Source organism: Neoarius graeffei, chromosome 15 (assembly GCF_027579695.1).
Source record: "Neoarius graeffei isolate fNeoGra1 chromosome 15, fNeoGra1.pri, whole genome shotgun sequence".
Classification (NCBI taxonomy): Eukaryota; Metazoa; Chordata; class Actinopteri; order Siluriformes; family Ariidae; genus Neoarius; species Neoarius graeffei.
This window is the reverse complement of record NC_083583.1, coordinates 37,480,931-37,504,654: the sequence shown is the minus strand read 5'-3', so window position 1 is coordinate 37,504,654 and position 23,724 is coordinate 37,480,931. Positions and strand designations below refer to the sequence as shown.

Genomic DNA, 23,724 nt, shown 5'->3' with positions numbered 1-23,724 from the left:
TAGCTACAGGTTTAAAAGTTTAAAGGTTTCCCACCATGCCTGATTAAGGTACTGGCCCCAGCATAAAGAAAGCTGTGCACTAGAGGAACTGGACAAGTGTTTTTCATTACAGTACAGCTGTCCAACAGCTTTCCACAGAGATGACAGAGCTGTAGGCCACCATCAAAGTCAAGCAGCTGTTTCTTAAAACGGTACCCTATTGTTTGAGCCTATAAATCTGAAAAACGAGCCATTTCCAAGCATGTTTCTGTGTGATATTCAGAGACTAGCTGAGTGTTTTATTTCACCTATCAAAATGAGATTTACACAGTTTATCCTCTTACCAAAAAGTGTAGTCAATCAGCTGAGAAAAGTGTCTGAATTTTTTAGCTTTTTTCCATCCATCCATCCATCCATCCATCCATCCATCCATCCAGTCAGTCAGTCAGTTTATTTGTATAGCGCTCATAACAACAGACACTGTCACAAAGCAGCTTTACAGAAAAATAAAGACTTTAAACATATGAACTAATTTTATCCCTAATACATTTCTTTATCCCTGATGAGCAAGCCTCCATTCATCCATCATGCTTATCCAACTGAGGGTTGTTGGTGAGCTGGAGTTAATCCCAGCTGACTTTGGGCAAAAGGTGGGGTGCACCATAGACAGGTCTATCACGGGGCTAACACAGATCCCCCTTTTCAGTGAAAAGGGAATGGGTTCTTGAACTGGTTCCGTTCAGGATTCTTTGAACCTTGGTGCCAGCTAGCGAACTAGTATATGTTTTCACCAATTTTGAGCAGAACCATTGTAATCAAGGATGTGTCATGAACAGCAGGCATACTCACTGTTGTGTTTCTTTGCTGAGCGTGCACTTTGTATATGAATGGCCAATCAGCGAGGAAGAATTGCACTTCAGGGCTCTGGGGTTTTGCAGCCAGACGCCATTATGCCATCACAGCTGCGAACGACTGTACATCTCACACCCACAGGGCAGTAACATCGCAATGCTAATGTTTCAAAATACCATAACCTTTCTAACAGGTCTCTCTCTCTCCCTCTCTCTCTCTCTCTCTCTCTCTCTCTCTCACGCACGCACGCACACACACACACACCAGACATCTCAGTGGAATTACATACAGCATCTAGGGTTAGCAATTTCCACAATCTGTTCAGGCTTAACTGTGAACCCTGTGGGCTGCCAAAACATTCAAAGTTTCACACAGATGGCTTTTATTTTCACCACTTGGAAATGTTAGTATTGGCTCAGCTGGGTTTAAAAAAAAAAAACCTGAAAGCCTTTTATTACCAAACCAACACTGGTGTTTATGGTGTTATTTATAGTTCCGGTTGTTTAAATCAGTGTCATTAATCTGGAATCAAGCTTGATGAAGAATGTTTATTGGCAATAAAGTATACTCGTAAGTCTGACTAAATGGAAGATCTGGATTTACACTTTAGCTACAGTTTGAAGATGCAGATCAGGCTGAAGACACTCTTGCTAGTACATATCCCTAGGTGTGTTGTCTAGAAACCATGACTCATTTTCATTCTCACTTGAAAGTGATGTATCCTGATTAGAAATAGCAAATTCTTGCTGTTAGCTACATACTGCCAAAACATACAGGATCAGGCACTTGAGTGAGCCATTACCTATTCAAAAAGTGCATGGCTGGTATTTGTGGTCATGGTTGCTTGCCAGAAGCTATGTTTAGCCCAGATCTGACAAGCCAGAAGAAGAATAGTGCATAGTCTAAGATAGAACCTGCAGTGTGCATATGCTAGTGCATCTCACACAATGAGAATACCATGAAAAAGTTCAATATTTTCCATCTGTTATTTAAGAAAGTGAAAATTTAATATAATCTAGACTCATTACATGTAAACTAAAATGTTTCAAGCATTTCTCTATTTTAATTTTGATAATTATGGCCTGCAGTGCAAATTTTTTTTTAAATCTCAAAATATGAGTATTTCATTTTGAGTTTGAGTAAAACAGTATAAATACTATGTATCTCTCGGTCTAGTTCAGTACATGCAGCTGCAATCATGGGGAAAACTGCTGACTTGACAGTTATCCAGAAGGTGATCATTGACGACCCTCCACAAGGAGGGTAAACCACAGAAGGTCATTGCTGAAATGGCTGGCTGGAAAAGGTGCACAAGCAACAGGGATGACTGCAGCCTTGAGAGGATTGTCAAGAAAAGTCGATTCAAGAACTTGGGAGAGCTTCACAAGGAGTAGACTGAGGCTACATCCACACGACAATGGCAACGAGATTTTATTTAAAAAAATATCGCGTCCACATGGGCAATGGATCAGTAAAATATCAGGTACATATGGCAACGCAACGCTTGCTGAAAACGATGCAATACACATGCCACACCTCTACGTGCGCTGTAAGACGGTCCCATCGGAGACACCAGAACAATAGAAGAAGTAGGACGCATGCGCATAAACCCCTTCTTCTACCCGGCGTGAAGCACTCTCAGGAACAAACACACAACAACAAGAAGAAGATGGCTGCGACTACGCGAGGAAATCGTGCCTTCTGTGTGTACAAATTAGTGTGCATAGTTTTATATAACTTAATTTTCTTATTGTGTGTGAACATTTTGAAAAGCATTTTTATATAATTTATATAACTTTATATTGTGTGTGAACATTTTGAAAAGCAGTCTTATCCAATAAAAAAAGAAATTCAAGAAATGGTTCAGTTACTTGTTTATTTAAAAGAAAAGCTGTATACAAAAGTGAATGCAATGCAGTGGTTCATACAAAACAGCGAGAGTGCTGCTTGTTCTAGTCATGTGGTTGTGACATCATCGTAAACAAATCCGTTCTACTCATCCAGACGACTTCGCAACGGCGCCGTTGCCAGATTTTACCACTCTGGAACCCGTTCTCATTTTGGTGCCGTGTGGACACCAGGCCGAAACGATAAACAATTTTATCAGATTCACCTGAATCCGTTGCCGTGTGGACAGCCTCTGAGACTGGTGTCAGTGCATCAAGAGCCACCATGCATAGATGTCTTCAGGAAACGAGCTACAACTGTCACATTCCTAATATCAAGCCACTCCTGAACCAGAGACAATGTCAGAAGTGTCTTACCTGACTAAGGAGAGAAAGACCTGGACTGTTGTTCAGTGCTCCAAAGTCCTCTTTTCAGATGAAAGTAAATTTTGCATTTCATTTGGAAATCAAGGAGTCTAGAGGAAGAGTGGAGAGGCACAGAATCCAAGGTGTTTGAAGTCCAGTGTGAAGTTTCTGCAGTCTGTGATGGTTTGGGGTGCCATGTCATCTGCTGCTGTTGGTCCACTGTGTTTTATCAAGTCCAAAGTCAATGCAGCCATCTACCAGGAAATTTTAGAGCACTTCATGCTTCCATCTGCTGACAAACTTTATGGAGATGCAATTTCCTTTTTCATCAGGACTTGCCCACAGTGCAAAAACTACTACCAAATTATTTGCTGACCATGATGTTACTGTGCTTGATTGGCCAACCAACTCGCCTGACTTGAACCCCAGGGAGAATCTATGTGGTATTGTCAAGAGGAAGATAAGAAACACCCGACCCAAAAATACAGATACGCTGAAGGCCACTATCAAAGCAACCTGGGCTTCAATAACACCTCAGCAGTAACACAGGCTGATCTCCTCCATGCCACGCCGCACTAATGCAGTAATTCATGGTAAAGGAGCCACAACCAAGTGTATAAATGAACATACTTTTCAGAAGCTGGACATTTCTGTATTTTAACTCCTTTTTTGATTGACCTTAGCAAATATTTTAATAATCTGAGATACTGAATTTCTGCTTTTCATGAGCTTTTCAAAAAAAGGCTTGAAATATTTCACTTTACATATAATAGATATAGAATATATAAAAGTTTACTTTTTTGAATTAAATTATGAAAAAAGAACTTTTTCATGATATTCTAATTGTTTGAGATGCACTAGTATCCAGGGTTTTACTGTAACTACCAGGCACTTTGGGAAAAAGCTGCTGCTATTTTAGATAAGCTGTGGATGCTACAACCACAAATGAGAAAAAGTTGGGACAGTATGTCAAAATTGAAATTAAAACTGAAAACAATGTTTTGTAAATAATCTTTGACCTATATTGCATTCAAAACAACACAGCGGTACATTGCTTGATGTTTAACCTCATGAATTTGATTGTTTTTTTCAAAATAAACACCTTTCAATTTTTATTCTTGCAGCACATTTTAAAAAAGTTGGGATGGTAAAGGATTTACCTCTTTGTAAAATTGCCAACACTTAAAAGACATTTAGGAACTGAAGACACCAAGTGATAAAGTGTTTCAGGTGTTACTTTGTCCCATTTTTCCTGCAAACAGGTCATAAGGTGTGCAACAGTACAGGATCATTGTTATATTTTTTGTTTCAAAATTCACCACACATTCTCTATTGGGGACAGAAGGGGCAGGCACCCTCTTCTTCCTCAGCCATGCCTTTGTAACATGTGCAGAATTTGGTTTATCCCTGGTAATGATGTCATCTTGAAGGCAGCATATATTACTCCAAAATCTCTTTTGTGCATCAATGCTGCCATCACAGAAGTGTAAGTTACCTTTGCCAAGAGCATTGACACAGCACCATTCCATGACAGACCCTGGCTTTTAGACTTGTTGCTGGTAACAGTCTGGATGGTCCTTTTTGTCTTTGGTCCCATGCACATGAAGTCTGTTTATTACAAAAAAGACCTGGAATACTGATTTGTCTGACTACAATACATGTTTCCACTGTGTGATGGTCCATACCAGATATCTCTGAGCCCAGAGAAGTTAATGGCGCTTCTGGACACAGTTAACATAAGGCTTCCTTTTTGCATAGTAAAGTTTAAACTGGTATTTGTGAATGTAACTCCTTATTGTAGTGCTTAACAAAGGTTTCTCAAAATAATCCCAAACCTATGTGGTTATATGAGCTATAGATGAATGATGGTTCATGATGCAGTGCCGTCTGAGGGATCGGAGATCACCAGTGTTCAGCTTAGGCTTGTGCCCTTGCCCTTTATGCACCAAAATTCCTCCAGATTCCTTGAATTGTTTAAAGATATTATGCAACATAGAGGGTGAAATATCCAAAACTCTTTGTATCCTTCTTTGAGGAACATTATTTTTAAAAGATCAAAAGTTTTCTCATGCATTTCTTGACAAACTGGAGATCCTTGGTCCATCTTTGCACCTCAAAAACTCGTCCTTTCCTGAATACTGATTTTGTTCCAAATCATGATTACAATCACCTGTTGATATCACCTGTTTCAAATCACATAATTATTTAATTATTAACAAGTGAAATTAAGTTGGTCAGGTAAAACATGAAATATCTTGGGTTCATACTGTCCGTAATGGAATGCAAGTCAAAATAAATTTAGAAATCTATGCTTTCTCTTTTTTTTTTGTATTTTGCATATCATCCCAACTTTTTCTGATTTGGGGTTGTATAACTCTTCTAGTGATATGGAAAAAAACAAAAAACAAACTTGGAATAAAAAAAAATACACCTTTGTTTTCTTGGAATGGGGCTTATTTAGATTTCAACATAGATCAAAACCAGAGGAACCGGAATGCACAATTTAGGAAATGCAGATATTTACTTTGCTTACTTATTTACTAGGACATTAAAGTGATGAGTAAGATTTACAAATACACTTCCTCTAAATGAAGAGATTAACCTTTTAAACATCTGGGTTAGCATTCAGTTATTTGTATTAAAGCATTTTAGTAGTCATTACTTGTTATTAATTTAATAACAATCAGAGGAAAGGTGTGCAGTTACAAGAGTGAGGAGTGTAAACTTCCTGGAAGCTCCTGGGAGGTTAAGGTGTTACTGTTTGCTTATTTCTTGAAATACAGTGGTGCTTGAAAGCTTGTGAACCCTTTAGAATTTTCTGTATTTCTGCATAAATATGACCTAAAACATCATCAGATTTTCACACAAGTCCTAAAAGTAGATAAAGAGAACCCAGTTAAACAAATGAGACAAAAATATTATACTTGGTCATTTATTTATTGAGGAAAATGATCCAATATTGCATATCTGTCAGTGGCAAAAGTATGTGAACCTCTAGGATTAGCAGTTAATTTGAAGGTGAAATTAGAGTCAGGTGTTTTCAATCAATGGGATGACAATCGGTGTGAGTGGGCACCCTGTTTTATTTAAAGAACAGGGATCTATCAAAGTCTGATCTTCACAACACGTTTGTGGAAATGTATGGCACGAACAAAGGAGATTTCTGAGGACCTCAGAAAAAGCATAGTTGATGCTCATGAGGCTGGAAAAGGTTACATAACCATCTGTAAAGAGTTTGGACTCCACCAATCCACAGTCAGACAGATTGTGTACAAATGGAGGAAATTCAAGACCATTGTTACCCTCCCCAGGAGTGGTCGACCAACAAAGATCACTCCAAGAGCAAGGCGTGTAATGGTCGGCGAGGTCACAAAGGACCCCAGGGCAACTTCTAAGCAACTGAAGACCTCTCTCACATTGGCTAATGTTAATGTTCATGAGTCTACCATCAGGAGAACACTGAACAACAATGGTGTGCATGGCAGTGTTGCAAGGAGAAAGAGACCAAAATAGAACTTTTTTAGTTTAAATGAGAAGCATTATGTTTGGAGAAAGGAAGACACTGCATTCCAGCATAAGAACCTTATCCCATCTGTGAAACACGGTGGTGGTAGTATCATGGTTTGGGCCTGTTTTGCTGCATCTGGGCCAGGACGGCTTGCCATCATTGATGGAACAATGAATTCTGAATTATACCAGCAAATTCTAAAGGAAAATGTCAGGACATCTGCCCATGAACTGAATCTCAAGAGAAGGTGGGTCATGCAGCAAGACAACGACCCGAAGCACACAAGTCGTTCTACCAAAGAATGGTTAAAGAAGAATAAAGTTAATGTTTTGGAATGGCCAAGTCAAAGTCCTGACCTTAATCCAATCAAAATGTTGTGGAAGGACCTGAAGCGAGCAGTTCATGTGAGGAAACCCACCAACATCCCAGAGTTGAAGCTGTTCTGTACGGACGAATGGGCTAAAATTCCTCCAAGCTGGTGTGCAGGACTGATCAACAGTTACCGGAAACGTTTAGTTGCAGTTATTGCTGCACAAGGGGGTCACACCAGATACTGAAAGCAAAGGTTCACATACTTTTGCCACTCACAGATATGTAATATTGGATCATTTTCCTCAATAAATAAATGACCAAGTATAATATTTTTGTCTCATTTGTTTAACTGGGTTCTCTTTATCTACTTTTAGGACTTGTGTGAAAATCTGATGATGTTTTAGGTCATATTTATGCAGAAATACAGAAAATTCTAAAGGGTTCACAAACTTTCAAGCACCACTGTAAATGTCTGTTTATGGGGTTAGAGAAAGGATACAGTATTTGAGCACCAGCAAAGGAAATTCCACTCTTAAAACTTTTTTTTTAACTTCTAGGGGAGTCCTTAAATCCTCTATGTGGAAATGTTATTGGAAAATCATCCACGAAGGGGTGGTAACAGTCACCTGAACTTGCATTGTGCCACATCACACTATCCTCCTGTTGATTATTTTCCAGTAACAGTTACATGCCTCAAGTGTTTTATTCCTTACTTAATGGATCATGTTAAAAAGTACCAAATTGCAGTTAATATAATAAGAGCCATGATATCTGACAAGTATGTGGAGGGTGTCAGTTAAAATGTAAGTAGTGAAAAATGTGTGTATTTCTTACGGAAATGTACTTGACTAAGAGAATATGTTCCTTTTCAATATTTCTCAAGTAACCAGAAATTATGCCTAAATTAAAAAAATAAAAATAATAATAATCCATTACTACAATTACTTTTCACGTCTGCTGAGTACAAGGCAAAGCAAAATGTCTCCTCTCTCCTTAACTGGAGACTTAATTGCAACATTATTAAGCTTCTTAGTTCATATTTCAGGAGTTGCATTTACACAGATTACTCAAACATGTGACTCTGATAACTTTCGCCAGTGTTTGTGTATATGTTGTGTGTATGTGTACATGTTTAGTTACATAATACCTCTTCTACAATCTATGCAGACAAAATGGTGACTGGTCAGAGCAGAAAACACCCACATGCTCATATAACACCCCCACCCCTCTTCACCCCTACAACCCCCAACTCACACAAGACCTTGGCCAGAGTGGGGTTAAAAATGTCTCTGCTGTGCAGTGTGCTTATGCTCTGCTCACCACTGTCCAACCAATCAGCTTCAGTGTTTTCTCACACACCCAGTGACCTGCTCCCCAAACTCAGAACCCGAGCTCTATGACATTCCTTCTATCAGTGCCAAGATCAGGACAAACTCCTCACTACGGATCAGCCTCCACACTGTCGTCACCACCAGTGCTGCTGCTCCTACTGGGAAATGCTGGTGCTTTTCTTCTTTTACACAAGCCAAATAGTGACATGATCAATTAAATAAACAGTCTGGAACCTGGCAAAAGATCTGATGTGAGAGATTATTTGGATTTAGGATGCATTTATCAGGGCTGATTTAATCATTCATTTGCCTTAGATTTATAGCCTCTGTTAACGTTTGTGAAGCTTAAATTAATGGATAATAGTAAATAAGTTATGTAACTATAATATTGCAAAGTCTCATCTCATTATCTGTAGCCGCTTTATCCTGTTCTACAGGGTCGCAGGCAAGCTGGAGCCTATCCCAGCTGACTACGGGCGAAAGGCGGGGTACACCCTGGACAAGTCGCCAGGTCATCACAGGGCTGACACATAGACACAGACAACCATTCACACTCACATTCACACCTACGGTCAATTTAGAGTCACCAGTTAACCTAACCTGCATGTCTTTGGACTGTGGGGGAAACCGGAGCACCCGGAGGAAACCCACGCGGACACGGGGAGAACATGCAAACTCCACACAGAAAGGCCCTCGTCGGCCACGGGGCTCGAACCCGGACCTTCTTGCTGTGAGGCGACAGCGCTAACCACTACACCACCGTGTTGCCCCATATTGCAAAGTAATAAATTAAAAAAGTAAAATATTAATTAATTATTCAGTTAATAAATATAGAGTATAGAGATTATTTTTAGAAGTATAACTCAGTATATATAATAACTAGATGTTTATATAGGTACATGTCTACTCAGATAGCTGTAGATAGTACTTTATTTTGTAATCTATTTCCCTAGATGTACACTATGGGGAGTCTGAGGAAAACGGTATTTTAATGCACTGTATACTTGTATATGGACGCATTGACAATAAAGCTCTCTTGAATCTTGAATAAATATTAAAATATTGTTTGTATAGAACAGATCGATTCATATTAATAATCTGCCTCCGTATTTAATTATTTATTGTTAAACGAAGCGATCTCAAAGATTACACGAGTCCCAGTAGTGAACGATTAAAAGACTGGTGGTGGTGGTGGGCGTGGAGGTTTTTGCTGTTTATATTTCGCCCTCCGCCCAATAATTTTACAGCTTATTTGCATATGGACCAATAGGAAGTGAATGATTTGCATATAGGCGGTCCGCTGGAAGCATAAAGTCACGCTTGTAGCGGTGACTCTTTCAAACTCGTGGAAGTGCTTAAAGTGCTCAGGCCAACCACACTCAGCGCTCTCACCCGGACTAAATCAGACTTTATTTCACAATTATTACTTTATAAAACCCGAGTAAATATTTAGCCTTTTGTCTTGAAAAGAATATGGGAAGAGAAAATCTTGTTTTGCTCATCATCTGGATGTATTTTCTGAGTCTTTCTTCCAGTTTTTCAACCACAGTTACTCCAGCAGTGGAAACAAGCACATTCAGTAAGTAGTAATGGTTCAAATTATATTATTGCATTTATTATTAATGATTTCCTTCAGGTTGGAGTAGCATTTAAAGAAAAGGTATCCCTTCTTTATGTAAACTGATGTGAAATGTAGGGTGAGATGAAATGAAACACATTGTGGAGCCCACAGTGCCGAGTCAGTGTGCTGGAGCCCCTGCACAGACTCTCTGATTTCACACAAATGCAAGCAAGAATTATAAATCTGCTTAAAATTAGGAATTTTTTTTTTATTGGTGCAACTTATGCAAACACAAATTGCTGAATGAACTAAAAACTTTATTTGCATTACAGACTCTTAGAATTTAATACAGCTGTTGTGCAATGTGCTCCATTTTTACTTTTCCTTGTGATTTCTGTCTGCTTTTTTTTTTTGCATTGCATCATTAGCAAGGTTTAAAAAAAACCCCTTAAATCTGTAGATCTTCAGGTGTCACAAGTCTGTGCATTCTATTATGATTGCAGTTTGAATTTTATATGATTGGCAAATATTTCAAAAGTTGCAAGAACTCATAAGTGTTTAAGGAAATATATTTATTTTCCCATTTAAAAGTGCATTGCAGCACGAAATTATTTCAAAGCATTCAGTCTTAAAGCCTGAAGTTTTAAAGCCTTCAAATGTTATTTGTGAACTTGTATTTAAATAGGCAACAGCACAACCAACTCTACAGAATGGCTGGTGGGTTTCAGCAACATTGAGTCCAAATTTGCTCTGAGAACAATCGAAGAACCAGAGGATGATCTATGTTACATAGTTCCTGGCCAGCGGGACACCATTAAAGAGTGCAATTTCAATCCAGACACCAAGACTTTTATAGTCATTCATGGCTGGACGGTAAGTGCATAAATTCTTAAATTGTGTTAAAGTGAGTGTGAGCATGTTTCCCATACACTGATCACCTGATCTGTGTTTAGGTCACTGGAATGTATGAGAGTTGGATTTCCAAACTGGTGACCGCGCTGTACGAACGCGAGCCAACGGCCAATGTCATCGTGGTGGACTGGTTGATCCGGGCACAGCAACATTACCCAACCTCAGCCGCCTACACCAAGCTCGTGGGCCATGATGTGGCCAAGTTCGTCAACTGGCTACAGGTCAGAGAATAAGCTTAGACTCCATAGAACTGGGACTAGATTGAAATTTGAATATGTCTATCTGCAAAGTGGCAGCATATTATGTAAAATGTACAGCTGAGTGAAAATAATATCATTAAAAAAGTTTGCATCTCCCTTTCTAAAAGTTGCATGCATCTTCTCTAATAACATGTTTGTCCTGCCTTTGTCTTTGTGACTACCTACAAACTCTTTTGCACCCTCTGAAGAGATTTTGTTTCTTTTCAGTTGTAATATTTGCTGCTCTTGCATAAAACATAATTTCAAAATAATTTTATGGTGGTCATACAAGGGGTTGGTGATCTGACAAAAATATCATATGATTCTCAAAGGCACAAAATGTATCATGATATATAGGCTAGCACACAAACGGCCAACAATACAGTAATGTTCCATTTAAAAATAAGAGAAAAATATTTCGTAAAAAAGTATTTAGTATTCTTAAAAACGTTTTACAATTTTAAACTACAAAATTTAAACATTAAATCAGATGTCTCTCGTTTTGTAATTACATTTATCTAAAGAATTATAAAAATGTAAAAATAAATATCCATGAAATTGTATTCTGACATCATAATATTGAGATCATTCAGCCCTAGATTCTGTCTTTTGTTTTAAATTAGGCATAATTTTGCAGAATTCACCCATATTTTGTTTTTAGCATGTTGACATTGTGCACTCTGAGCAAAAAAAGATACTGAACTGTATTTTTCCTTGTCACTTGACTCTCAAGAGTACGTATTTTGTACCTTTAGTGTATATTGTTTACCTAGAAAGATGCATATGGCGTAGCTTTAAAGTTTTACTCTCAAAGGTAATTATAGTCCAATTAAATCTATTTTAAAGATACACTATACCCCCATTTCCAGATGAAAGATACTGTAAATATCTCATCTCATCATCTCTAGCCGCTTTATACAGGGTCGCAGTACTGTAAATATTTAAGGTAAAAAAGATAAGGTTACCACTCTAGCCACAAGGAACCATACAGTTTTTTTCTGGAAGTGCAGAGACACATTTTCCTGTTTTTTTTTTTTCTATTCAAAGGTACACAGTGCAGATGTTTACACTGTATACTGTACGACTGAATAGAAATAGGTAGTTCCTCTGTTACGCCCATATAAATAATTTGTGATTAAAGCACCTCCCCTATAAAAAACGGTCTTGCTTTGCTTGTTTCTTGCTGACAGGCCGAGCTGGATTATCCATGGGACAAGCTTCACCTCCTGGGCTACAGTTTGGGTGCTCATGTAGCTGGAATCGCAGGACTCCTCACAAGGAACAAAGTCAGCAGAATCACAGGTAACTAATCAACATAGAAACATCCCGCTGGTCTAAATTGTGTTTTGTAATTATGCTGGTTTGGTTGCACCTCTATTAAAGTCATTATTAGACTACAGAGAGCTCATTATTGTCTTTCGGAGGCGAGATTAGAACTGTTAACCCTTCAGAGGACTTCATAACATTTTTACAGGAAGTTTTTTTTTTTTTCTCTTGTGGAGTCTTAAACACACAGGCATGTTATTGGGTCCAGATGTATATTCCTCACTCTTATTAATGCTTACAATTTCACTGTGGTTAGTAAACATTCTGCTTTATGAAGAATATTTGTATAATTAGATTAGATAAAACTTTATTGATCCCTTTGGGAGGGTTCCCTGAAATTAAGATTCCAGCAGCATCATTACAGATAAACAGAAAAAAAGAAATAGAGGAAAACTTCTAGATAAATTAAAATAAATTAAGTATTTACATATACAATATAAAAAGAATAAGAAGAGGGGAGAGGAGGGAAAAAAAGGGGGGGCGACAGGAGAGATATTGCACATTATATTACACATTATCCGGTATTGCTTATTGTTAGGCTAGGCTACTGCTCCTTCCCGTCCTCTGTCCTCCTGTTACCCCTCCTCCCCCCCAGAGAGGAGTTGTACAGTCTGATGGCGTGAGGGACAAAGGAGTTTTTGGGAAGGAGCATTCTGTCACTGAACAGGCTCTTCTGGTTGCTGATGACGGTGTGCAGAGGGTGACTGGCATCGTCCATGATGTTCAATAGTTTGTCCATAGACCTCTTCTCTGCCACTGTCCCCAGAGAGTTCAGCTTCATGCCGACCACAGAGCTGGCCCGCCTGATCAGTTTGTCCAGCCTGGATGTGTCCTTCTTGGATGTGCTGCCCCCCCCAGCACACCATGGTGTAAAACAGGACACTGGCGACCACAGACTGATAGAACATCCACAGGAGTTTCCTGCAGATGTTAAAGGACTGCAGCCTCCTAAGGAAGTATAGCCTGCTCTGTCCCTTCCTGTATAAGTGTTTGGTGTTGCAAGTCCAGTCCAGCTTGCTGTCCAGCCACAGCCCAAGGTACTTGTAGGAATCCACAGCCTCCACCTCAACTCCCTCGATCAGAACTGGTCGTGACCTTGGTCTGGACCTCCCAAAGTCAATGACCAGCTCCTTGGTCTTCGAGGTGTTGAGCTGCAGATGGTTCTTGTTGCACCACACAGCAAAGTCCCTTACCAGGCTCCTATACTCCTCCTCTCTGTCGTCACTGATACACCCAACGATGGCTGTGTCATCAGCAAACTTCTGAATGTGACACAGCAACGAGTTGTAGCAGAAGTCCGCGGTGTACAGGGTGAAGAGAAGAGGGGCCAGCACCGTGCCCTGGGGTGCTCCGGTGCTGCTAATCACAGTGTCAGACGTGATGTCTTTCAGCCTGACGTACTGTGGCCTGTCAGTGAGGTAGCTAGAGATCCAGGTGACCAGGCAGGGGTCCACTCGCATCCTGTTCAGTTTGTCCTGAAGCAACAGGGGTTGGATGGTGTTGAAGGCACTCGAGAAGTCCAAGAAGAGGATCCTCACTATGCCATTTCCCTTATCCAGATGCAAGTGGGCTCGGTGTAACAGGTAGAGGATGGCGTCTTCCAAACCAACACCTGCCTGGTATGCAAACTGCAGACAGTCCTGGGCATGTTGTACCTGGGGTCTGAGGAGGCTGAGGAAGAGCCGCTCCAATGTCTTCATCAGATGTGAAGTGAGTGCCACCGGTCGGAAGTCGTTCAGCTCGCTGGGCCGATTCTTTTTGGGAACTGAAACGATACATGATGTCTTCCAGAGGATGGGCACTCTCCCCAGCTGCAGGCTGAGGTTGAAGATGCATTGGAGTGGTTCACCCAGTTCAGCAGCGCAGGTAGTCGGGGACACATCTTGTCCGGGCCTGCTGCTTTCCTGGGGTGAAGCTTCCTCAGTTGACCTCTGACCTGGTCTGCAGTAATGCATGGAGGAGTCTGTGTTGAGGTGGGGGAGGAGGGGCTGCTGTGATGACTGGGGGGAGGTGTGTTGAGGGAAGAAGGAGAGATGGCTGCAGTGAGGGAGAGGGTGGGGGGGACGTGGGCTGGTTGAACCGATTGAAGAAGTCATTCAACTCATTCGCCCTCTCCACTGTCCCCTCAATGACTCTGGTCTTTGTATTGTGGCCTGTGATGGTTTTCACACCTTCCCAGACCTCCCTCATGCTGTTCTCCTTCAGCTTCTGCTCCACCTTTCTCTGGTAGCTGTCCTTAGCTTCCCTCACACAGTGTTTTACCTCCTGCTGTGCTGCTTTCATCGCCTCCCTATCCCTGCTCCTGAAGGTGGCCTTCTTCCTGTTGAGGACAGCTTTGACTTCCTGTGTTACCCATGGCTTGTTATTAGGGTAACACCATACAGTCTTAGCGGGGGAGACCACGTCTGCACAGAAGTTGAGGTAATCCGTCAGACAGTGTGTCAGCCCTCTATGTCCTCACAGTGTGGGCTAAGCAGCACATCCCAGCCCGTGATGTCATAGCAAGTTGGAGTTTGCAACATAAATGATCTGCAACATTAAGAAATAGTTTTGTATACAGTATAATTATGTATATTTTTAAGTCAAAAAGTGCACATAGTTGGCGTTTAATGGTTTAGTGTTTAATTTGCCCATCTCAAAAATGTCAGTTATGGCATATTAAATGGCAAAAAATTCCTCAATGATTGACACTGGTGCTGCAAAATATATAATTTATTAACCATTATTGCAATACTGATATCGCAGAAACACAGGTTTTTATTATACTCTGTGAAAGTTCCCCATATTTTATATTGATGTTTTGATAAACTCTTACCAAAAAGTGAAAGTCATGCATGCTAATATAATTTATTTAGTTTTACTGTGACAATTTTGTGCATTAATGGTTTGACTGTCATTGGTTTTTGAACATTTTACATTTCTGTTCATCCAGGCATGGATCCAGCTGGCCCAAGTTTTGAGTATGCTGATGCCCAGAGCACGCTGTCTCCAGATGATGCCCAGTTTGTTGATGTGCTCCACACCAACACACGTGGCTCCCCGGACCGCAGTATTGGTATCCAGAGGCCTGTGGGCCATGTGGACATCTACCCCAACGGGGGGACATTCCAGCCTGGATGTGATCTGCAGAACACCATGATGATGGTGGCTACCACAGGACTGAGAAGTGCGTTCTCCTCTTTATACAACAAGCAATTTACAGAAACAAAACATGAAAACAACCATGTAATCCTAAGAAGCATTCTACAGCATAAATTAGAGTGTTAAATACAAAAGATGTTTAACAGTTAATACTATACTTCAATGTGTAGCTTATCTTGTTCTTGCTGAAAAAATTGATCTCCACTTCCCATTTTTATGCAAATATGCTTAAATATTTTTTGGCACGGTGGTGTAGTGGTTAGCGCTGTCGCCTCAAAGCAAGAAGGTCCGGGTTCGAGCCCCGTGGCCGGCGAGGGCCTTTCTGTGTGGAGTTTGCATGTTCTCCCCGTGTCCGCGTGGGTTTCCTCCGGGTGCTCCGGTTTCCCCCACAGTCCAAAGACATGCAGGTTAGGTTAACTGGTGACTCTAAATTGACCGTAGGTGTGAATGTGAGTGTGAGTGGTTGTCTGTGTCTATGTGTCAGCCCTGTGATGACCTGGCGACTTGTCCAGGGTGTACCCCGCCTTTCGCCCGTAGTCAGCTGGGATAGACTCCAGCTTGCCTGCGACCCTGTAGAACAGGATAAAGCGGCTAGAGATAATGAGATGAGATTTTTTTGGCACAAATAGAATGTCAGCATTACATACACTCACAGTAGAGGTGTGCATTGAGACCGCGATCACTTCAAAATGTCATGGAGGTGGGCAGATTTACTGCTATGAGGATAGGAGCGGGTGGTCAGATATGAAATTTGTGGGACAAAAAAAAGTCATGTTTATTAACATGGGTGCACATGGATGTGTAATGTCATTCATGAGTCTTTCATAACTGCTTTATTCTGGTCAATAAACTGTACAAATTTGTTGATGTTTTAGGAGTGGGTGGAATTGGTCAATCTTTCTGCTTGAGGGGGTCAGGATTAGTAAACATTTTGTGCGAGTGGTTGGGATTGGTCAAACTTTTTGTAGTAATAGGTGGGATTGGTCAAATTTTCTGCAGGAATGGGTGGGATAAGCTGAACTTTGTGGAAGTGGGTGGAGTTGGTCAAACTCTGCTGAAGTGGGTAGGATTGGTCAAATTTTCTGTGGGAGTGAGTGGGATTGGTCATACTTTTTATAGGTGTGGGTGGGATTCATCAGACGTATCTTCAGAGAGGGGTGAAGTAGAATTGAAATGTTCTGTATACATGTCTAGTTTACAGCATGCATAAAAGTACATCAGGTTTCTGAAAATTTTAAATCTGGTCCAAAATGTTAGGCCAGTATCCAGTCCAAGTATAATACAGTCATAGTAAGAATGAGTGGCAACAGACAGCACCTTGCCACTGTTAGTATTTTACACCACTAATGAACTCATTCCTGTTTGTTGTATTCGCTAGACATGGACCAGATTGTGAAATGTTCCCATGAGCGCTCCATCCACCTTTTCATTGACTCCCTGGTCAACATGAAGCAGCAAAGCATGGCGTACCGCTGCAGCAACAAGGAGACCTTCAACAAGGGTGTGTGTCTGAGCTGCCGCAAGAACCGCTGTAACAAGATGGGCTACGAGGTCAACAAGGTTCGCAGCCGTCGGAGCAGCAAGATGTACATGAAGACCAGAGACATGATGCCATACAAAGGTTAGGCTTGTAGCTTGAGTGCAAAACTAAAGAAGTGAATATCAAGCACCAAACATGTCTTTAGTACAAGAGGAAACCATTGCTGTATTCCTTATTGTAATTATAGTGATGTAATTAATCTTTATCTAATCTAAATTAAGCTTTATTGGGCCAAGTTTGGAATTTTTTAACCTGAGTTCTGTCGCTAGCTGTAAAAAATAAATATACGAAATGGGTTGGTTGTAAATGTTGGTTGTAAAGTCATAGGGTCATTTTTAATCTTGTACTGCTATTAGTAAAATGACAAAGGATTGGTTGTAATGAGGATCATTAATATGTTTGTGGTATTAAAAGGTTAGTTTTACAACAGCGACACCTGTGACACTACAATAATAGCTGCAAGCCAACAGATGTCTCCTTTCAAGATAATTCTGATTACTTCCTATCCCTACATGGTGGGATTTTCCATGTCTATTTCTGTTTCTTAGAAATTCTTTTTCAATCCCATATAGTCTTCCACTACCAAGTTAAAGTCCATTTCTTCAGCAAGAGCAACATAAGCTATACAGATCAGCCAATGAAGATTTCCCTGTATGGCTTTTCTGGAGAGAAGGAGAACATTCCCTACATTATGTAAGTTAGTTTCAGTTTGTCAGATCAGATACAGAGCATGGACACTTGTCAAAGGTGGTGTATTTCATGCTGTGTGTGTGATCCTGCAGGCCTTCTTTGAAAACCAACACCACCGTCTCCTTCTTACTCACCACGGATGTGGACATTGGTGAGCTGCTGATGGTGAAGCTGCTCTGGGAGAAGGACACCATCCTCAGCTGGTTCTGGTGGAACTCAGACACTTTCCACATCCGCAAGTTACGCATCAAATCTGGGGAAACACAGTCCAGGTGATTAAAATGGAAATAGTGGGAGTGGAGCATAATAAATATTTATTATAGAGTTGTATGCATTTACAACTGTATTCTGTATATTCTGATACAAGCGAGTTGCAGAATAGTAGCAATAATGGAAGAGTGGGAATGGAGCATAATAAATATTTATTAGAGTTGTATATATTTATGAAACGGTGTGTATTGGGTAAAAGTTGGAAGACATTCAAGACTTAAATGGAGCATGACACATGTGCCTGTCAGTTCCATTGAAGGAGGTGTGGCCTCTATGCCCGTCAGTTCCAGTAAGGGAAGTATGGCCTGTATGTATATCAATTCCCATGAAGGGGGATTGACCGCTGTGCCTATCAGTCCCCATAAAGAAGGTGTGGCCTCTGTGCTTGTCAGACCCAGTAAATCATGTGTGGCCTCTGTGTTTCAGTCATAATGAAGGAGGTGTGGCCTCTGTGCTTGTCACTTACAGTCAAGGAGGCGTGGCTTTTGTGTTAGTCTCACTGAATTGGTGTGGCTTCTGTGTCAGTCGATCCCAATGATGGAGGTGTGGCCTCAGTGCTTGTCCGTTACAGTGAAGCCTCACATGGCCTCACACTCAAAATGATAATCAGTTTGTGTAGTACAGAATTACAATATAATGCATTGTATTGTGCTGTTGATTATATATTGTTTTTATAATTATAATTTATATAAAGCTAATTATTTTGTTGATTACATGTTAAGATGCATAACTCAGGAAAAGTTACAAGCTCGCACATTTTTGGCTCTGTTCCGCATGTCTTTCATATGTATTTGGTTAAGATGAAAAATACCCTCTGTGATGATGTGCTATTTTACAGCTATGCACATTTCTAACATTTTGCAGTATGTTTGCACACTTTCAGAGTGATCTTCATCGCCAAGGAAGGTGAGTTCTCCAACCTCGCCCGTGGAGGGGAAGCTGCCGTGTTTGTGAAAGACAAAGAAGCTCAGTCGAGCCACAAAAATGAAAGGTAACATTTTGTGATTTATTTCCCAACTTACTGAAACACAGTAGCATCCTGAAAGAGTTCTATATTTACTACCAAGAATGTTTCATCATGTAATGAAGCTACTATAAAATGTTTAATCAGTTGACACTTATTATATTGTATATATCAATAGTATGTTTTACTATGTCTTTGACAGATTGCACAAGTTGAAGATGCATGGCAGCTCATTCAGAAACACTGCTTTGGATGCTTAGAGATGTCCTTTCACTTCCACCATTTTGCTAGAAACTGAGAGGACCCTGCTGAAGCCGGAGTGAGAGAGAGGCGGTGCAGTTTCTGTATATTCTGATACAAGCGAGTTGCAGAATAGTAGCAATTATCTGACCTTCACCCATAAGCACATCCTATAAGGAACTTTTACTTGCAGTAACCTTTAACTGCTGAGCAGTTTAAGCGAAAAAGCCTAGCTTCTGATTACCGCTCAGTATTATCAATTAGCCGAACTTGACCTGAGGTTACTGGAGCTCAGAGTAGAGCCACCACTTGATGTGACCGTTGCCTGACCACTTCACATTGGCTGTAAATAGGCATGTGCCAATGATCAAGTTGAGCCATTCAACAAACATCTTGAATGAAATGCTGCTGAGGTTTGTTTATGGTTGCCAAAGCTGACCAATGAGACCAGCAGAAGATGTTACGATAATCGTGATAGGCAATAATGATGGGAAAATCATGCACATGCCTAGATCCTAAATATTTCTTTAAATGAAAGATAAGACATCCTTTATTGTTATGCAATATATATGTATGTATATGTAAGTAAACTGTTACACTGTTATTGAATTTCTGTCAGCTTTGGTCAAACCGAAGCAAAAGTAATAAACAATGTAAGGCAAAATGGGCATCACATGGGGCTGCACTCAGCTCACAGGGGCTTAGTATGCCTAACTGACTGACTGATTGATTTGCTGACTGACTGATGGATTCGCTGACTTGCTCTGAAGGTGAAAACACCTAATGAAGGGAAATCAAGCAGGATGTTTAGTCCATGTTTATCTGCCTACATAGCAATCAGACACTGAGGCCCTGTCCACACGGCAACGGATTCAGGTGACTCCGATACAACTGCTTATCGTTTAGGCCTGGCGTCCACACGGCACCGGCGTTTTGGGTGCCCAAAACGCAATCTTTTTGAGAACGGGTTCCAGAGTGGAAAGATCTGGCAACGTTGCCGTTGTGAAGTCGTCTGGATGAGTAGAACGGATTTGTTTACGATGACGTCACAACCACATGATTGACTGTGAGTGCTTCACGCCGGGTAGAAGTGTAACGAACTCGATGCGAGTTGTCAACAAATCCTATAACTTGGTTCATGAAACGCGCTTACAAAATATTTTCACTGTGAATATTTATTGTGTAATGGTGCAAAGTGAGAGAGACTCTGCCCTTAGGGCAGAGTCAATCCCGCCAGCAAAAATAGAGAAAAAAAGGAGCGATCTCACCTCTTCAGATGTGGGTTTAAGTCCTACAATACATTCCTCAAAAAGGGCGTAGAACAACAAATTAATCCATCAACGTGTATCATTCAATTTATTCCGGACCATTAAAGACGCCGCCTTCCGCGTAGAATCATACGTCATCCTCGCCGCCATTTTGGATAGGTCAAAGCGGAGAATAAAGATTAGCTGCGTTTAACTGTACCAACAGGTTTGCTGTCCAAACGAGATCACATGGGATTACCTTTCACAGGTGAGACTGGAAAAATACTTTTCATTGTATTTGGTCATTATAATGTAATTTTACAAACAGATTTTCCTGACTTTGTGGCTAATATGAAGTCTCGCGCATAATAGTTTATGCGCATGCGTCCTTACTTCTATTGTTCTGGTGTCTCCGAAGGGACCGTCTTACAGCGCCCCTAGAGGTGTGGCATGTGTATTGCATCGTTTTCAGCAAGCGTTGCGTTGCCATATGGACCTGATATTTTACTGATTGTTGCCCATTTGGACGCGATATATTTTTAAATAACATCTCGTTGCCGTTGTCGTGTGGATGTAGCCTGAGTGTCCTTGGTTACAGTGAAGTGCTTGACATGCCTTATTGAAGTAGTTTATAATGATGTGATGCTAGGCTTTGTGTATAAGATGTCATGGTGAAATTTTATAGAGTATAAAAGATGCACAGCACTCAAACTCTGTGAAAGACTGTGAAGATAACTAAAACCTGTATACTATCTATCAGATACACTTAATGCTGTAGATCCGATCTGCATGTAGGAATTTAGCGGTCTATTTTTTTACCATAGTATTTAAATAATCATATGTTGACCACTTGCTAGCACGGGACCAAATACTCTCTTAGCTGAATCTATATCCAGAAATGATCAGTGTTAATATGTTTGTGTCTGTTTGAGTTACTGTGTTTGGCACAGGTCACTTTAGAGGCTTGGATGTCACAATCAGATTTTTTCATTCATTTTGATCTGTTGTTCACAGTTCAATCAAAAGATCGCTCAAGACCAAAAATACATTTGTTGAAAGTGTTTGAAGCATGCAAAAGTTTAGGTTTTCATTGATTTTCAGTATTTAATCATACACTTATCTTGCCTTATAATGTGATCATCTGCCAGATTGTTATGGATGAAAGGAGTTCTGTATAAGCTTCTGTACACGTCCTGATTGAGGCTTAAGTAGGTAAACTATACATAGTTCATCAGGTGTGCTGTTATATTTCCAACATACACCAGAAACCTAGCCCTGAGAAACTCAGAAATTAAATAGGCCTTATGAAAAGTCCATCAGGATGAATTTCCCCCATAAGAGCCATCAGTGCAACAGGGTTATTTATTAATTGTATATTTGTACATTAGCCTTGTATAAACAATGTATACCCTGGGACTATTCATCTTATTAATATGCAGTGTACTGTATAAGTGTATTTTAATAAAGAATATGTTGCATTATAATTGTCTAAATCTCTCTGAGTTTTTGAAAATTTTTTTGATTTAGTCTGAATCGACGACAAACAATCTGAAGGAAACTGGAGTAGCTTTGTCTTACTTGGTCTGCTATTTTTGATACTGTTCAAAACAGTTGATTAAACAGATGATAAATTGTGTATAAGATTGATGATGGTTGGCAATGTATGAAAATACAACAAAAGTTGAGAAATTTAACTTTAATGACTGACCCTATGAGGTCTATGTCTTGTTTAATCTTTTTTGATACCTAGGTTTAAATAAAAACAACTCACTATTTCAATTAGATAAAAGGAGTTTTTAATCTAATATCTTATACTTGGTGTTCAGATGAAACAACAAAACATAATTGGAGAAGGGGTGGTATGATGGTTCAGTGGTTAGCGCTGTTGCCTCACAGCAAGAAGGTTCTAGGTTTGAACCTTGTGGCTGGCTGGTGCCTTTCTGTGTGGACCATGTTCTCCCTGTGTCTGTGTGGGTTTCCTCTGGGTTCTCCGGTTTCCTCCTACAGTCCAAAGACATGCAGATTAGGTCATCTGGCTACTCTAAATTGCCCATAGGTGTGAATGCTTATTTGTCTCTGTGTTAGCCCTGCAATAGATTGATAACGTGCCCCAGGTGTAACACCCACCCATCTTGCCCAAAGTCAGCTGGGGTTGTCTCCAGCTCCTCATGCAACCCTGACAGATAAGTGGTATGGATGATTGGTCAAAAAGTTTTGTTTGAAATTTTGTCCTTCTGTTTATAGGAGAACTAAACTCCGCCTTGAAAATCAAACAGCAAATAAAACCTATCTGAGTGCCATCTACCCAGGGGCGTAGCTGGGGGGGTCCTGGGGTGCCTGTGACCCTCCCCCCCCACACCATACATTTTTTTCAATAGCCGCATAAGAATATTAGAAAAGCGACCATTGTCGTTTTTCTGACATTGTTTTAACTAGATTGTCACCTCAGCCTCATTAGGGTTTCTATAATCTTGTATGGACTTCCTGTGGTTTGGGAGTGAAAACCCAGTTCTGCGCAAATGCAACACGATTGCACTAGAAAGCATGGTCAAGCTGCCAGTGTAGCTGCAGTCTTTTTAGTTGCAAATTATGAGTATTTCCTCGTGTTGATAATTTGCCATGTCAAAACAAGTGAAACTTTCCTCCTTCTTTCAACGTGAAGAGAGGTAAGCAATTTATTATATTTTTTTTCCATCAAAGTTGCATTTTGTGGCTTTGAAGCTAAGTTTTATTGTGCTGTTTCTAGAACACAACATCAAGAAAACATGGAAGAATACACTATGGCAGAGCGATCGACATTAACAAGATCATTGACATCTTTGTCATTTGTCATCCACGATGCCTTTTACTGAGAAACATTTTGGCCAATGAGCAGTAAGACAACAAGAATAGAGGGATCTGCATCGGTTGACTAGGGCAAGGTGTCGAGCCGCTATCCATACACTGCCGGATAAAGCTGATTTGGCCGAATCATTGTCCGACATCTCAACAGCTCACAACATGAGATGAAAGAATGATGCAAAGACTGCGTTATTTTCTCAAATGTATTCAATGTATTTTTTAATTTACAAACCTGTGGGTATGCACTCAGGCTGCCAGTCAGTGTGTGACCCCCCCCCCCCCTTGAAAAATCCTAGCTACGCAAATCCCTGATACCCTCTTCCACATACAGGAGCACAAGATACCCATGATTGGCTAGTGTCACTGTAATTGACAGGGAAAAGTTAGTATGCCCTTTCTCATTAGAGAGCATAGCCAGTGTTGCTCTCTTGGACTCCCAGCCACAAATGGCTGAGGCATCAACAAGATTCAAACTCCAATATCTTAGCCATAGGGCCAACACCTTTTTAACGTTGCACC

At 40.5% G+C, this 23,724-nt stretch overlaps 1 protein-coding gene across 1 annotated transcript; it reads left to right on the top strand.

Annotated features, from left to right (window-relative positions):
• The first annotated feature begins 9,589 nt into the window (after positions 1-9,589).
• lpla (lipoprotein lipase a) lies at positions 9,590-21,848 on the top strand. Its single transcript, XM_060941250.1, has 10 exons — positions 9,590-9,813; positions 10,481-10,668; positions 10,749-10,928; positions 12,137-12,248; positions 15,205-15,438; positions 16,792-17,034; positions 17,526-17,646; positions 17,736-17,915; positions 18,797-18,904; positions 19,080-21,848. Exons 1-10 carry the CDS (start codon positions 9,708-9,710, stop codon positions 19,135-19,137), a joined length of 1,530 nt encoding a protein of 509 aa, XP_060797233.1. The 5' UTR covers positions 9,590-9,707; the 3' UTR covers positions 19,138-21,848.
• Positions 21,849-23,724: the final 1,876 nt, after the last annotated feature.